This window comes from Lupinus angustifolius, chromosome LG05 (genome assembly GCF_001865875.1).
Source record: "Lupinus angustifolius cultivar Tanjil chromosome LG05, LupAngTanjil_v1.0, whole genome shotgun sequence".
NCBI classification, from domain to species: Eukaryota; Viridiplantae; Streptophyta; class Magnoliopsida; order Fabales; family Fabaceae; genus Lupinus; species Lupinus angustifolius.
The window spans coordinates 952,032-969,830 of NC_032013.1; the positions used below are offsets into that span (position 1 = coordinate 952,032).

At 30.9% G+C, this 17,799-nt stretch overlaps 2 protein-coding genes across 4 annotated transcripts; both read left to right on the plus strand.

Annotated features, from left to right (window-relative positions):
* Window positions 3,534-11,956, plus strand: LOC109347323 (probable serine/threonine-protein kinase PIX7). 3 transcript variants are annotated; one of them, XM_019587091.1, is made up of 6 exons: window positions 3,534-4,114; window positions 8,768-9,105; window positions 9,210-9,345; window positions 9,681-9,820; window positions 9,904-10,027; window positions 11,141-11,956. In XM_019587091.1, the coding sequence occupies exons 1-6, from the start codon at window positions 3,940-3,942 to the stop codon at window positions 11,653-11,655; spliced, it is 1,428 nt and encodes a 475-aa protein (XP_019442636.1). In that variant the 5' UTR covers window positions 3,534-3,939; the 3' UTR covers window positions 11,656-11,956. The 3 variants fall into 3 exon arrangements, with proteins under 3 accessions (XP_019442636.1, XP_019442635.1, XP_019442638.1); XM_019587090.1 differs by lacking the exon at window positions 3,534-4,114 and adding an exon at window positions 6,975-7,554 and having other exon boundaries at window positions 11,141-11,955; XM_019587093.1 differs by lacking the exon at window positions 3,534-4,114 and adding an exon at window positions 6,975-7,554 and having other exon boundaries at window positions 9,684-9,820; window positions 11,141-11,954.
* LOC109347325 (hypersensitive-induced response protein 2-like) lies at window positions 13,818-16,785 on the plus strand. The gene is made up of 6 exons (XM_019587095.1): window positions 13,818-13,892; window positions 14,842-15,039; window positions 15,270-15,390; window positions 15,878-15,969; window positions 16,093-16,189; window positions 16,279-16,785. Exons 2-6 carry the CDS (start codon window positions 14,851-14,853, stop codon window positions 16,638-16,640), a joined length of 861 nt encoding a protein of 286 aa, XP_019442640.1. The 5' UTR covers window positions 13,818-13,892; window positions 14,842-14,850; the 3' UTR covers window positions 16,641-16,785.

Genomic DNA, 17,799 nt, shown 5'->3' on the forward strand with positions numbered 1-17,799 from the left:
TATCCTTATCCTTCAAATGTTTGTTTTTTTTTTCAACTTTTGGAGAATTCTAGCTTTGGGCCATTTTTTATGAACTTCCTGATTTTGTTGCTTCCTTCAGGTAGTCCAATATATAAATAATAAAGTGTAATATATATGTACTGTTAGTATAAATATTTATACACATTCAATATATTATCTATTATTTATTTGTATTATTATACTCAAAAGTCAATAGTTACCAATGGAAATGATATAGTGACAATGTAAAAATCTCTTACACTATCAATACATATATTTTATACTATAAATAATAAGGGTTCAGTTGGTCTTCTCATATATCTCAACATCCACTTATTGGCACCACTTATAATTGTAGGAGACTTCTCTCTAGTACCGGACTCTTGGGTATCGAATTTGTATGGAGAAAGAAATTTTATTTTAATTTTTTTATCTTATGAAGAATTTGAAAATAGCATTGGGTTTTTATTTGTTGTTTTAAAATTTATCTTTGAAGTGCATTGAATGAGAACCTTATCTTACGTCAAATTTTACTGACCAAAATGAAGTGAAGGCATCGTGACAATGATTGATTATTTCATTCCATTCATGTATAATGGAATTGGCATACAAAACGTTGAAAAATAATGCCTGCCAATCAGGATCCTAATACGTGAAACAATAAGTAATAAATAAAGGGATATAAAAATATATACAAAAGTATAAGAGTTTTTATATTTTTATGTATTATTTACTATTCCTATTTAATCTTTATTAACACTTTTAAATATCAGAAATACATAATACAAATAAATTATAGATAAAATAATATATAAATATTACAATCATTAATAAATATTGTAAATAAAAATACAACGAAAGTAAATAACGTGTCGTAAGATGAATGAATGATTAAGGTAGTGATAGTGCGTGCAGTAGTGCTCCCAACCCAAGTCCCAAGTAACATTGACCAAACAAATATATAAATATATAAAGTGAGAGAGAAAGACTTCCATGAATTCTGTATGTGGAGATAACTAATGAAATATTGTCAACTCATTAAAAATTTATTTTTAATTAAAATTTAATCATAAATGATAGTACCAACAAGTATAAATCTATTAATCTCTAAATATGACGTGTTATATGTATTTCATTGCAAATTTTTATATAAACGAGGTAATGCATGAAGAGAAGCAATCACAACTAACATTGACTTGGTTTTAGGGATAATTTATAATTAGGTACATCAATTTTGAAACTATTTGTAATTTGATCTCTATTATTAAACATTTGTAACTAGATCAATGAACTTTAAAATTATTTGTAATTTGAAAAGGAATCAAGGTATTTTTAGGTTTTTCTCTCTTGTAAGATTATAAATAAATGTGAAAATATAATTCACATATCCACCCACAATGCTAAATTGGTTGTTGTATGGTGAGTAGGAATGACAATAGGGTAGGTCGGGGATGATTTTGCATATATCCAAACTCGAACTCGAAATTTAAAAACTGAACCTGAACTCGAACTCAATGGGGGGTTGGAAATAAAAATATCATTCCCGAATTTGTCGGGTTTCGGGTAACCCGAATCGGAAAAAACCCAAAATAATGTATGTACTAAATAAAGTATGATATCACTTTCGTTTCATTTTTTCTCTAACATTTCTATTTTCTCTTATATTATTTCATTTCTTTTATGTTGGAATATCCAATAGTATTTAAAGTAAAATTAAAAATTAAAAATTAAAAATAATGGATACATGATATAAATTTTAAATTGAATTACATTACTCTAGGGTAGATTCAGATTAGGGTCTTTGCTCTACTAAATCCAAACTCAAACCCGAAAATTAAACCTGGGTAAAACCCGAACCCAATCACATCAGATTTTCCTATTAATTTTGGGTTCAGTTCAAGCATATACATATAGGTTTGGTTCAAGTGTGTGCCTACGGAGGTTTCCATTGTTATCCACGAGGGTGAGTTATACATTGCCTCCTATTATGTAGAAAAGATATTGCTAATTTCCTTATGCTAACATAATTTCTTTATATGATGACAAAAATATATATTAATAAACAATATCACTTAACTTGTTTTGAAAGCAAAAAAAATCATGGGAATGTTATGTAAGTGGTTTCTAGATGGTAGTAACTATCTTTATCTTATGAAGAATTTTAAAATCAATGAGGGTAACATAACCATTGTACTATATAATATATAATTAATAGTGTGAAAGAAAAACTTTAAAGTAAATAACATGAATGAATGATTAAGCTAGTGCTAGTGCTCTCAAGTCCCAACTTACATTGACCAAAAAATATTTTAAAAAATTGAGTTAATACATGAAGAGAAGCAACCACAATTGATATTGACTTGGTTTTTTAGTCAGATATTTAAAAAAGAAAAACTACTTTTTTTAAAAAGAGTGATAATTTGTGATTAGGTATATAAGTTTTAAAATTATTTTTAAGTGGGTCTAATTTAATATTTGTAATTAGAAATTTAAAATTATTTGTAATTTTTTGGTACTATATTTTTTTTAGGTAAAGACTAATTTGTTTCGAGGTTTATGGCTGACCCAACAAGTAACGCTATGAAGAATCAAACTATTGACATTCGAGATTCAATGAGACCTTACATTATTAGTCAATACGTCTGGTTGATAAATTATTTGTAATTTGAAAATTAATGATGAAGAGAAACATTATAACATCCATAATAATTAAACCACTTTTAACTAGTTGTTCCAATAACTTTTCACATGATCCAATTTTATTATTTTGTCCCATTATCATTATCCATATGCTCCTTTCTTCCCAGCTGAGAAAGAATGGTTTCAAATGTAGATCACATAACCTTCTTTATTTCTACAATGAACTAAATTATGGCAATGGATCAAATTTCTCTACTTTCTTTTTTCTCACACACATTTATCCATTAAACTAATATGAATATGTTCACGCCCACTTAAATTTTTGCGGGCATTTGCAAGTACGAGCTAAACAAATCGGACGACCCGTTTTGCCATATTTACCCACATTCCTCACAAACTCTCTTATACTAAAGGAAGGAATTATGTGTGGGTTCATAAGATTATGATTTTCTTTAGAACCTTGTAGAATTTTTTGGGTAAAATAATTAAAATGTATCATAATATAATGAATTTTATCTTTATTATTATAAGAATATTTTTTATATATGATAGAGATATAAAACTCATAAATAAACACACACAAAAAAGTTATATTAGTGTGGAGGTTGTTGTTAATTTCCAAGTAAATTCTTAAACCATAAATTATCATTGAATTCTTTAACTTATTATTTGAAATTGGGTTTCTAAAGAAGACTTTGAATTAGTAAATTGTGACATTATAAATTTATAATAGTAGCTTCACGCCTAGTATAAATCAATAATTGTTGACTAACATGTAATCACATCACCTTAGAATATTAATTAACTTAGTTTCTATTCAAAAACAAATTTAATATTAATTTTTCGAGTCACTAATGTATTTATCTTCCAATGTTTTCGAAGCTATCAATTTAGAAGGAAAAAAAAGAAACTTTTGTCCCTTTCTCTCTCTTGCCCAGACTGCCCAATTGTCTACTTTTCATATTACAAGCCTGCCCTAACTGCCCGGCGTGGAAAATCTTTCCCTCTATCACAAGCTTTGGACTTTGGATTCAGTTTCACAAATCACAACTTGGTTCTCTTCTTTTCATTCTTTAACTACATATATTTGTTGAACCTTAATAAACATCATTGAATGAATACTATGTTATTGTTCTTTTTTTTTTGTCCAGTTAAGGTTTATGTTTAATTTCATGTGTATTTTTCAATTATTGTTATTGGGTTGAAGAGTTGAAACTATTGTTGAAGTGGGTTTAATTAATTTCTATAAAGTTTGAATCTTTTGGGTATGAAAAATTGTTTGTAAGAGTTTTTTGGAAGATGGGGTTTGGAAATAATGCAATTGAAGTTGGTAGTTTAGATGTTGGAAAGTCAAAGGTAGATGGTAATGAAGAGAAGAAGAGAGGGTGTTGGCCTAAATTCACTTTCTGTGGAAACTGCATACCTTCAACTTCAAAGGTTGATACTTCCATAAGTGCCACTAGTACCCAAAATGGTAATTTTTCTTTCCTTATTATAGTTAGTTTATATATGTCTATTTTGAAGAATTAGAGTGCATTAGTTACTTTTTTACACATTTTTTTGATTCAATGAGACGTTGGTCTAATGATGTAAGGCTCTGTTAGATCTTCAGGATGACCAAAAGGTCGAGGGTAACAACCACGTACTCTGAAAGGATTAGTCCTTACCTTTAGGGTGAGACCCTTGGTAGTACCAAAAAAATTTAAGTAGTGAAAAACAATTAATGATCATTGAGAGAAAAATAGTATATTAGGAAAAATGCAATAAATGTCATTTAAATGAACTCAAGATGATTTGTTTTTATCTTTACTTTTTGATTCTATGATCTAACCATGCCTTTCTATGTTAGGAGCTGCAAGTGTGTTTTTTCAGAAACAATATGGATTTTGTGTTTCTTGGAACTGAAGTGATATGAATTGTTGTTGTATTGAGGAAGTTGGAGTTATAACTAATTCATTTGCTAGCAACTTCAGATTTTAAGAACCATATGTTATTTTCTGAAGTACCATTGAACTGCTTCGTAATATTCTTTGTAAGCAATGTATGCACTCGATTAGACGAAAGCCGGATAAATGTATACTGTAACTTGTAAGGGCTATCTAGTTGCTGTTGTTGTGACTATTGAATTCCTTAACATCACTATATGCATCATTACAATAAGTAATGTTGAAAAAGTTGATATGAATTGTCTTTCCCAAAACCTTAAGTTGTCGGGGGAAGGCACATGGATGGTTTTATATATCATCTAACATGCCCTTCATCAAAGAGCCATTTGGGCTTGAAGTTACAATGCTCAAGCTCATCTACCTAGTGCTAAAATTAAACGAATAGTGGCACTAGCAGCAAGGATCGGTAATAGTGGCGCTGACAATTTGGTCAGGATGGCTCTGATACCATGTCACAAGTTGTCTTTTCCACGAGCTTATGTTTTTAGGTGAAGACAAATGAATAGTTTTATACATCTAAAAGTTTCTGAACCTTTTATGGAATATCCAATAGTATTTAAAGTAAAATTAAAAATTAAAAATTAAAAATAATGGATACATGATATAAATTTTAAATTGAATTACATTACTCTAGGGTAGATTCAGATTAGGGTCTTTGCTCTACTAAATCCAAACTCAAACCCGAAAATTAAACCTGGGTAAAACCCGAACCCAATCACATCAGATTTTCCTATTAATTTTGGGTTCAGTTCAAGCATATACATATAGGTTTGGTTCAAGTGTGTGCCTACGGAGGTTTCCATTGTTATCCACGAGGGTGAGTTATACATTGCCTCCTATTATGTAGAAAAGATATTGCTAATTTCCTTATGCTAACATAATTTCTTTATATGATGACAAAAATATATATTAATAAACAATATCACTTAACTTGTTTTGAAAGCAAAAAAAATCATGGGAATGTTATGTAAGTGGTTTCTAGATGGTAGTAACTATCTTTATCTTATGAAGAATTTTAAAATCAATGAGGGTAACATAACCATTGTACTATATAATATATAATTAATAGTGTGAAAGAAAAACTTTAAAGTAAATAACATGAATGAATGATTAAGCTAGTGCTAGTGCTCTCAAGTCCCAACTTACATTGACCAAAAAATATTTTAAAAAATTGAGTTAATACATGAAGAGAAGCAACCACAATTGATATTGACTTGGTTTTTTAGTCAGATATTTAAAAAAGAAAAACTACTTTTTTTAAAAAGAGTGATAATTTGTGATTAGGTATATAAGTTTTAAAATTATTTTTAAGTGGGTCTAATTTAATATTTGTAATTAGAAATTTAAAATTATTTGTAATTTTTTGGTACTATATTTTTTTTAGGTAAAGACTAATTTGTTTCGAGGTTTATGGCTGACCCAACAAGTAACGCTATGAAGAATCAAACTATTGACATTCGAGATTCAATGAGACCTTACATTATTAGTCAATACGTCTGGTTGATAAATTATTTGTAATTTGAAAATTAATGATGAAGAGAAACATTATAACATCCATAATAATTAAACCACTTTTAACTAGTTGTTCCAATAACTTTTCACATGATCCAATTTTATTATTTTGTCCCATTATCATTATCCATATGCTCCTTTCTTCCCAGCTGAGAAAGAATGGTTTCAAATGTAGATCACATAACCTTCTTTATTTCTACAATGAACTAAATTATGGCAATGGATCAAATTTCTCTACTTTCTTTTTTCTCACACACATTTATCCATTAAACTAATATGAATATGTTCACGCCCACTTAAATTTTTGCGGGCATTTGCAAGTACGAGCTAAACAAATCGGACGACCCGTTTTGCCATATTTACCCACATTCCTCACAAACTCTCTTATACTAAAGGAAGGAATTATGTGTGGGTTCATAAGATTATGATTTTCTTTAGAACCTTGTAGAATTTTTTGGGTAAAATAATTAAAATGTATCATAATATAATGAATTTTATCTTTATTATTATAAGAATATTTTTTATATATGATAGAGATATAAAACTCATAAATAAACACACACAAAAAAGTTATATTAGTGTGGAGGTTGTTGTTAATTTCCAAGTAAATTCTTAAACCATAAATTATCATTGAATTCTTTAACTTATTATTTGAAATTGGGTTTCTAAAGAAGACTTTGAATTAGTAAATTGTGACATTATAAATTTATAATAGTAGCTTCACGCCTAGTATAAATCAATAATTGTTGACTAACATGTAATCACATCACCTTAGAATATTAATTAACTTAGTTTCTATTCAAAAACAAATTTAATATTAATTTTTCGAGTCACTAATGTATTTATCTTCCAATGTTTTCGAAGCTATCAATTTAGAAGGAAAAAAAAGAAACTTTTGTCCCTTTCTCTCTCTTGCCCAGACTGCCCAATTGTCTACTTTTCATATTACAAGCCTGCCCTAACTGCCCGGCGTGGAAAATCTTTCCCTCTATCACAAGCTTTGGACTTTGGATTCAGTTTCACAAATCACAACTTGGTTCTCTTCTTTTCATTCTTTAACTACATATATTTGTTGAACCTTAATAAACATCATTGAATGAATACTATGTTATTGTTCTTTTTTTTTTGTCCAGTTAAGGTTTATGTTTAATTTCATGTGTATTTTTCAATTATTGTTATTGGGTTGAAGAGTTGAAACTATTGTTGAAGTGGGTTTAATTAATTTCTATAAAGTTTGAATCTTTTGGGTATGAAAAATTGTTTGTAAGAGTTTTTTGGAAGATGGGGTTTGGAAATAATGCAATTGAAGTTGGTAGTTTAGATGTTGGAAAGTCAAAGGTAGATGGTAATGAAGAGAAGAAGAGAGGGTGTTGGCCTAAATTCACTTTCTGTGGAAACTGCATACCTTCAACTTCAAAGGTTGATACTTCCATAAGTGCCACTAGTACCCAAAATGGTAATTTTTCTTTCCTTATTATAGTTAGTTTATATATGTCTATTTTGAAGAATTAGAGTGCATTAGTTACTTTTTTACACATTTTTTTGATTCAATGAGACGTTGGTCTAATGATGTAAGGCTCTGTTAGATCTTCAGGATGACCAAAAGGTCGAGGGTAACAACCACGTACTCTGAAAGGATTAGTCCTTACCTTTAGGGTGAGACCCTTGGTAGTACCAAAAAAATTTAAGTAGTGAAAAACAATTAATGATCATTGAGAGAAAAATAGTATATTAGGAAAAATGCAATAAATGTCATTTAAATGAACTCAAGATGATTTGTTTTTATCTTTACTTTTTGATTCTATGATCTAACCATGCCTTTCTATGTTAGGAGCTGCAAGTGTGTTTTTTCAGAAACAATATGGATTTTGTGTTTCTTGGAACTGAAGTGATATGAATTGTTGTTGTATTGAGGAAGTTGGAGTTATAACTAATTCATTTGCTAGCAACTTCAGATTTTAAGAACCATATGTTATTTTCTGAAGTACCATTGAACTGCTTCGTAATATTCTTTGTAAGCAATGTATGCACTCGATTAGACGAAAGCCGGATAAATGTATACTGTAACTTGTAAGGGCTATCTAGTTGCTGTTGTTGTGACTATTGAATTCCTTAACATCACTATATGCATCATTACAATAAGTAATGTTGAAAAAGTTGATATGAATTGTCTTTCCCAAAACCTTAAGTTGTCGGGGGAAGGCACATGGATGGTTTTATATATCATCTAACATGCCCTTCATCAAAGAGCCATTTGGGCTTGAAGTTACAATGCTCAAGCTCATCTACCTAGTGCTAAAATTAAACGAATAGTGGCACTAGCAGCAAGGATCGGTAATAGTGGCGCTGACAATTTGGTCAGGATGGCTCTGATACCATGTCACAAGTTGTCTTTTCCACGAGCTTATGTTTTTAGGTGAAGACAAATGAATAGTTTTATACATCTAAAAGTTTCTGAACCTTTTATTTTATGAATTGCCATGGACCAAGTTGTTATTGTTTGATGTTTTGCTATTTGAACTGCACTGCTTAGTTGTCTCGACTATTTAGTCACTATACAAATATAATGATGTTGCCATAACCGAATCATGCAAGTGGTTGTTAATTCTCATTCTTAGGTGACAGTACCAAATCACTAATGATTTTAAGTTATTGATTATTTTGATCAGTGGGAAAAAAGTCATCATTTGTAAAAAGCACAAATGAAACGGTTCCTCCTCCAGAGTCCTCATCACCAACTAGTAATGCGGAAAGTATCCCTTCAACTCCAAAATTCAGTGAAGAGTTGAAGGTTGCTTCTAGTTTGAGAAAATTCACATTCAATGGTCTTAGGGTGGCAACTAGGAATTTCAGACCAGAGAGTCTTCTCGGCGAAGGAGGATTCGGTTGTGTCTTCAAGGGTTGGATTGAGGAGAACGGAACTGCACCTATGAAACCAGGCACGGGGCTAACCGTCGCAGTCAAGACCCTCAACCACAACGGAAAGCAGGGTCACAAAGAATGGCTTGTATGCAACCTATATACCCGTCTCAGTTTCCCCCCTTCTTTCCGTATTTATTTTAAACATTTCTTGTTTTGTTAAAATTCTCATTTTCATTTTCTTTTTTACAGGCCGAGTTAAACTATCTTGGTGACCTTCTCCATCCTAATCTAGTTAAACTGATTGGTTTCTGCATTGAAGATGACCAAAGATTACTAGTTTACGAGTTTATGCCCCGAGGCAGTTTGGATAACCACCTCTTTAGAAGTACGCTACTGACCCCTTTTATTCCCGAATGTCTTTGCCACTGCTTGTTTATATCGGCTGAAAATGAGCTTGACTGTTGTTGATGCTATAACTTCCCCAATGGAAACATAAATGTGTTGAATAGATTTATGAATCCATTATTTGATTCGCCACTAATTGTTGGACTCCTAAATTATTATTTAATCACAGGCTTTCATACGTAGAGAAAACGAAGACCATAATAAAATAGTTCTCTTTCTGTAATGCATTTTTTTCTTTCTGCTTGGCACTATGCCCGTAAAAAAATCCATGTGCAATGGTTAATTGTTTTCTGGTAACAACCATGTTTTATGCAGAAGGGCCCTTGCCTCTTCCATGGTCTATCAGAATGAAAATTGCACTTGGTGCCGCAAAAGGTCTTGCTTTTCTCCATGAAGAAGCTAAGAGGCCGATAATATATCGTGATTTCAAGACATCTAATATTCTGTTAGATGCGGTATGTGAGTAAACTAGGCAAGGATGTTTTAATTATTTCTTATTCATCCTCGAACTCAAACTAAGAAGCAAATATCGTTTTAGGAATACAATGCGAAGCTCTCTGATTTTGGACTTGCCAAAGACGCTCCTGAGGGGGAAAAGACACATGTATCGACAAGAGTTATGGGAACGTATGGTTATGCTGCTCCGGAGTATGTTATGACAGGTGAGTTTTGATCCTTCCATATTTGTTTTGGATTGTGTTATTTCTTTAAATTTTATTGAACTTGATAATTCACTACGTAATTCAGACTCAAGATAGCTAATAGTATCTGAAATTTTCATATAGTATCTAAAGTGAGACATGTCACTTTAGAGAACGAAGTGAGTCAATCTTAACCATTGCTAGAAAAAAATATTAAAGTTTATTGAAATTAAATCAAAATACAATTTTTTTTAAAACACAAAGGTAAGTTCAAAACATCAACTCTGTTTCCTCTCCGTAATACCATCATGAGCTGAACAGAACCTACACCCTAAACTGATTCCAAACTCGAGCCGGGCCTCCAAGGCTGAATGTCAGCAATGGCTTTAAGTTTCTTCGTTCAAACTCTATCATGGATCGTATCCAAAGCCCCTGCTTGAACTTTGTAGATTGCAGCATGGTCAAGCTCTTTGGCGTAGCGAGGTAACCCACACATTATTAACCAGTCACATTGGACATCACCATTTCAGCAAGCTGCAGAACCATATGTTCGAGACGGAAGCAGGCGTCACATAATCCTTCAACAGCAAGTCATGTCAGCTACTAAACATGACTCGCCAACAACTTCACCCGAAGCTCCCCAGTTCAACACATCCTTCGTGACTAATGCTCACTGCTATTCAAAGTGTACTGGATTCAGCGCAACACTCGTCAAAACTGAAAAACATAACTAATGCTGTGTGTTTATTTCGAGTAAATAATTCTTCATTCTATCAACACAAGTCAAATCCTGAACCCGAAAATCATATTCTTTAGCTATTAGAACGATTACAAACAGAATAAGGTAAAAACAAAATTTAAATATAGAAAATATCAAGTTCTTCTATGCCTCCTTTTTTTATAGAAAAAATGGGGAAGAAAGTGACATTTTCAAATAAAGAGTGTGAGATTGATAACTGTATTGAAATGATGAACAATCATAATGTAAGACAATTCAGAAGAACACAAGTTTTTTATTAGTATTTTCGATATAAAAACTACATCATGTTCATCGATTTGGACACTTACTCTTTCGATTCATTGATGTACACTTACTCTTTATAATATTAACCTGAAACTTCCCATGCTGATTAGGGCATTTGACATCGAAGAGTGATGTCTACAGTTTTGGAGTAGTGCTACTGGAAATGCTCACTGGTCGGCGATGTATTGATAAGAGAAGACCAACTGGGGAACACAATCTGGTGGAGTGGGCAAGACCTATGCTTGGAAACTGGAGGATGTTCCTCCGGATAATGGATCCACGCCTTGAAGGTCACTTCTCGGTTAAAGGGGCACAGAAAGCATCTCAGCTAGCTTCTCAGTGCCTTAGCCGAGATCCGAAAGCTAGGCCTTTGATAAGTGAAGTTGTTAAAGCTTTAAAGCCTTTGCCAAACCTTAAGGACATGGCTAACTCATCTTATAACTTCCAGGATGCGCGAGTAGACCGAACCTTGTCCATGCCGAATTGCAAAAATGTGATTAAAACACAGTTAGTGTCTTTACCGAAAAAGGGTCAAGCTATAAGGACCTTGTCAAGTTCAAGTGCACAACATGGTTCTCCATATCCTCATTATAACAAGTCTCCAAAATCAGATGAAAGAAAGTGAAGTGCAAAGTGACATATACAGCTTTCAAAGAAAGGAATTGTTGTACACTGAAGTTGTTTAACTTTTCCACTTTCTCATGGTTTTAATTTTCTTTCAGAATGTATTTTTTGTAAAGAAGAAAAATGGTGATTGTGTTAACTCATGTTATTCAAAGTTTTTTACATTCTCATTGTATAATGAACTATTTACTATGAAGTAAATGCTTATTAATGTAATTAAATGTTATACTTGTACCACAAACATGTTAAGAGTTTTACTTCTAAACTATATAACAAGTGCTGAACTTGGATGGTTCTTTTCTCTTAAGTGATTTTAAGTGAGTTATGGGCACTTTTATTTTAAGAAATTTTCTATTTTTATCTTCACTTTTCATTTATTATTACAATCATGCCACTTGTTTCCTGTTTGTTAAAAAAATTTACAAGAAAAAGAAGAAAAAAAAGAGATCTTAATTTTTCTTGTTTTATGAATTTTTTATTATTTATCGGCATTGTGGACGACTCATTAACTCGTTTTAAAATGGGTAAGTATAAACAGATATATCTGTATAATTCTGATTTTTGAGCATTTTGTGGACATGACCAATTTTGCTATCTCTACCTTTGTTCCTTTATTTATGTTCATATCATTTTTTTCTCACCAAATCTTAAAGTAATATTTTGTCATTACTATCCTTGCACCTTTAGTTATGTTCACATCTTTTTATTAACCAAGTACCAAAGTAATATTTAATATATTTGGTATGGTTTTGAAGGGAATAAATTTGGTATGGTAATTTTCAACAATTTGGTATATTATATATTATTGATGTGCCATAAATTTTTTCCACACAATTTATATGTCATTAACTCTTTAGTATATTATTTTTTGTGTTATATTCTTCACTTTATGAGAAAGTAACTAACCTCTTTTTTCGGAGGTGTATGACTGTTCCGCTTAACAATTATCTCATATACTAATTAAATCATTGACATTTTGATCTATCTAAATATTTAATATAAACTTACATTATTAAATTAACGTGTTATTGATTATTACTTTTGTTTAAGAATTGTTATTAAATATGAATAATACTTTTGTCGGCAATATAAAATTGAAAAACCTCTTTAGCATATTTTACAACTTCTGATATGAATTAATTTGAAAAAGTTCAGCTTTTGGGTTTGGGTTTATCTTTTTGCACAATTCTTAGGAAGAGGATAAATATTTAATAAGATAAATTATGAAAGATGCATAAAATAAAATGATACTCAAAACTATCCAAAACATTCAATTAATCAATTTAATGAATTAGATACATATTCGGTCTATTTGATTTTTTTTGTAAAAATTGAATTTAAATCCATTTTTGAAGAAAATACTTATTAAAAACCTTCCATTTACTAAAAGTACTTCAGAGAAATAAAATCTTCCACTTAAAAACCACATATTCAATAAAGCATTTTAGAAAACACACTTTAAAATTATCATTTTTTTACTAAATCAAGCTTTTAAAACAAGTTTTTAAAAGTTCAAAAACACACGTTTTTAAAAACGTGTTTTTTTAAAAGGAAAGCATTTTCAAAGAAAAAAACTTTTAAAAGGAGCTTTTAATTTTGTTAAGAAACAAATTCTAGAAAAAAATCATTTTTACAACATTCTATATAATATGGTGTTTAAAGTTTTATGTGTTTATTTTTTAATAGATATTTAGATATGTTATATTTTATTATTGATCACACCACATTCTCATATCCTATCATTCATATCATCATTATCTAATGGAGAAAATTAGAGTTAAGATAGTGAAAAAAATTGAAAATTAATATAAAACTTTTGTAAATGTTTGTTTTTTTTTTGAATAATTTAAAATAAAAAATCCAAGTAGATATATCTATGAATATTTATTGAATATAATGTATGAATTTGAATCTATACATTATTAAAACTATCTATTTAGATAATTTAATTCATTAGCTTTAATCGATAGACCAATAAAATCTTGACAATACATTAAAAATTTAATTTTACTTAAAAGTTTGTATAAATAATAACACAAAAAACATAAAAGTACTTATGTTCTATATATTCCATGTTGTATATTGTATATGCCTTTTTTTTTGTAATAATTTTTGGATTAAGTAGATTTGATAATTTTGTCACACTATTAATATCCATATAGGTTTACTTTTTAAGCAACTTGTTTTCAATCTTTGCATCAAATATCTCTGTACCCTTTTTTATATTTCCTCTCAAAGGTGCAATTCTTTCATTCTTCTCATCTTTTGCTGCTCTCATTTTCAAAAGTTTTATTTTTTATTTTTTTAGATTAACTCCAAATTGTTTAAAAGTTGGAAACTGTGTCTTTTTTTATTCCATGAGCTTTTTGGTTTTATGGATCCAAAGGTTTTACTGAAAATTCTTCACCCTTCTCTGTTTTTTAGTTTTTGGGGTTCTATGTTTGTCTTTTTCTGTGTTCTATTTGGTTTAAGGATGTCAAATCTAAATGTGTACTTTTGAAAACTAAATTTTATTTCTTTTGCTTGCATAATTGAATTTCATTCTCCTTATCTTTTGTATGTCATCTATTTTCATATTTTATTTAATACTACTAGGGTAGCCTCACTATTTTTTAGTTACTTATTTCGGGGTGTGTGACTACAAACAAGGATCCGACAAGTAAGTGTATGTTTTTGTACTTGTTTCTAGTAGCAAAAGTATAATTTTATTATAATCAAAAGGACAAATGTGTCAATGGAAGTTGCATTTTCCTTTATTTTTTGAAGTATTTGTCTCCACTAATAGAGATGATCCTAACTCGTATGACTACTCCTTCTAACAAGTGTTGCTCAAAATCCTTACTTTTGGACATTGTGAGAAAATCGAGTAGGACATTACACCACTAGTTAACACCTACTTTTGATCACATAATTTTTATTTTCATTTCTTTTGATCACATAACTCACATGTAAAATTTGACTATAATGTTAACATTAATCAATATTTTATACATATAAAAAAACTATCTTTCTTCAGTTTTATTGCTTTTACTCTTCCTAAACAAGTCTCATACTCTCATAAATGCTTCAAAATAAAAACTTGGTCTTGCCTTCATTCTCTAGTGTAAAATTTATTGTTGGGTTATTCTTTTCACACCCTTTTGATTACTAGTTATGATTCTTCATGTTTAAAGTTTCTTCATTGTAGAATTGAAAGATGGGTCAAGCACTAGGTTTTTATCAAGTAGACCAGTCAAATGTTGCTATCAAGGAACATTTTGGAAAGTTTGATGATGTTTTAGAACCAGGATGTCATTGTTTGCCTTGGTTCTTTGGTTACAAGATAGCTGGTGGACTCTCACTACGTGTGCAACAACTTAATGTTAAATGTGAAACTAAAACTAAGGTATTTGATCGGTTTTTCGATTTTTGAGTGACCAAACTGCTAAGGTTGAAAAACATTATAGACCGAAATGAGTATTTGCCTTCAACAATATGTTTCTTTGAATTCTATGGATTTCTTAAGTAAATTTCTTACCTGCTTCCAATGCACTTGTTTTACTTCAAGCTTTATTAAAGATAGTGTTAAATCATTTGATTTTGAATGTGAATACTAAATCTACATGAACTTGTTAGGATAATGTTTTTGTCACTGTTGTTGCATCTGTTCAATATCGAGCTGTGGCTGAGAAAGCATCTGATGCATTCTATAGGCTCACCAACACAAGGGGACAGATTCAATCATATGTTTTTGATGGTAAGTGGAGTCACTATTCTGCTTCATTTCATTATAAAAATACTATTGTAACACCCCAACCTTGACATGCGACACTCGGGTCCATGAATATATTGGACGTGTCACCCTCAAGCTTAAATACTCCTGCAGTATTTTATTTCCCTAAGTTCCATTGCTCATGGACTTATAGTCATAAGTTCCATTGAGTCGCTACTTGCTACCACTAAGCTACACGCAGAGGTTCCCTTTCGGGGGATAAAATAATGTATGAGATATTTAAGCTTAAAGGTGACACGCACAATAGACTCATGATGGATAATATGCCGAGACTGGGGTGTTACACCTGCAACTACACATAGATTAGTACATTTGCTTCATTTGTAGTTTCCATTTGTGGATCATTTTTAATTTTTGTGCTATATTTTATATCATAATTCATAATTGTTTTTTTTTGTTTTTGTATGAGGCTTTCTTCTTTATAAGATGCTAATATTTTGCATTTCTTCAGTTATCAGGGCTAGTGTGCCAAAGCTAGAGTTAGATTCTGTCTTTGAGCAAAAGAATGATATAGCAAAGTCTGTTGAAAATGAACTTGAAAAGGTGTTTATTGTTCTGTACAATCTTTTGTTTTAATCTTTTCCTTTGTATGAAATATTACCATTCATAATTTGTTAAGGTTGTAATAATCCTTGTTAACAATTTAATTCAACCTTAATGTTTTAGGCCATGTCTACTTATGGATACGAGATCGTCCAAACTCTCATCATCGATATAGAGCCGGACGTTAACGTCAAGAAAGCGATGAATGAGATCAATGCAGGTAATATGCTAGGCCTTTCATAGTTGTCATTTTGTTTTGTTTCTGTGATTGTGTTTATATCGTGATCGTTTTCACAATTTTATCAACAGCTGCTAGAATGAGGTTGGCCGCGAACGAGAAGGCTGAGGCGGATAAAATACTGCAGATCAAGAAAGCCGAGGGAGAGGCCGAGTCCAAGTATCTGTCTGGACTTGGCATAGCTCGCCAGCGCCAGGCCATCGTGGATGGGCTTCGGGATAGCGTGCTCGCATTCTCCTCGAATGTGCCCGGGACAAGTGCTAAAGATATCATGGACATGGTTCTAGTGACTCAATACTTTGACACTATGAAAGAGATTGGAGCATCATCAAAGTCCTCATCTGTGTTCATACCACACGGCCCTGGCGTGGTGAGGGACGTTGCCGCGCAGATTCGGGATGGTCTCCTTCAGGGCAATGCCTCCCAGAATTGAAATAAACTCTCCTTGATGTGTATATAACATAACTATGGCTTTTCTGGTGCATTGTTTAGTATATATAGATTAGGGAAATACTTTATTTGCCTTGTGTGTTTCCTTTTATTGTATTAAGTGCTACTTTGCAGCTTTCAATGTTTGCTTCAGGATAGTTTCAAAAAATTGCTTTTCAAAAAATTGCTTTCATATTTGGTTAAGGTGAAAATGAAGGACTTAATTGGGGGAAGCAAGGACTAAAGTTATGAAAGAGTATGACAATTTCTATAAAAATTGGTTTGGTGTAGGCTTGGATGAAGAAAAAAAAGCGCATACGAGGCTATCATCTATCGAGGTCCAAAGATATTAGATGTATGTAACCTTATTCTCGTAAGTTGATATTTCATGTTAAGTCAAACAGGGACATCGACTATAATTAAACCCTAGCATAGTCATATGCTTATTGTGCACAACCAACCAGTCCCCATTTCTATGGGATATAAATATGATATATAAAGTTTGATATTCAACATAGGGATAAAAATATGATGTATAAAGTTTGATATTCAAAATTTGGTTTGATGTTTAAATAATAGAGCTCATTTATTATAATCACTTTTTTTTTGTTTTTTTGTTAGTTTTCATCAATGCTTATTTTGAGGGCAAGTGTAAATATAATAATAAGATTATTTACTTTATGATATAGAGGTTGAGTTGAAATCCTCACAGATTATAAGTTAAAATTTCGAAAATAGGATTTTGACTTACGAGTATAAAACAACGTATATCTATTTTCCCTAAATTCATTAGATGAGCGTCTCGTGAACATAGTTACCTTTTCCCCTTCATCAATGCATATCTCAAACTAACTTTTATAGAAATTGTTATACTCTTTGATAACTTTATAGTCCTTGTTTGTCTACAATAAAAGTCCATCATTTTTATCTCAAATTCATTCCATTGGGAACGTTGAATAATATTTGTGATATTTTTCAAAAGCAATATAAATGCTTCATTTATTAAATAACATAAAACCATTTAAACTAGGAAGATAGAAATAAGTTTGGAAAGAAAAAGAAAAATCAGTTTTATATGCTTAAAATAATATTTGGTTACGGCAGAAGAGTGACATTTTTTGGAGTGAATGGGTGAGAGAAATTAGAAATATTATACAAGTAAA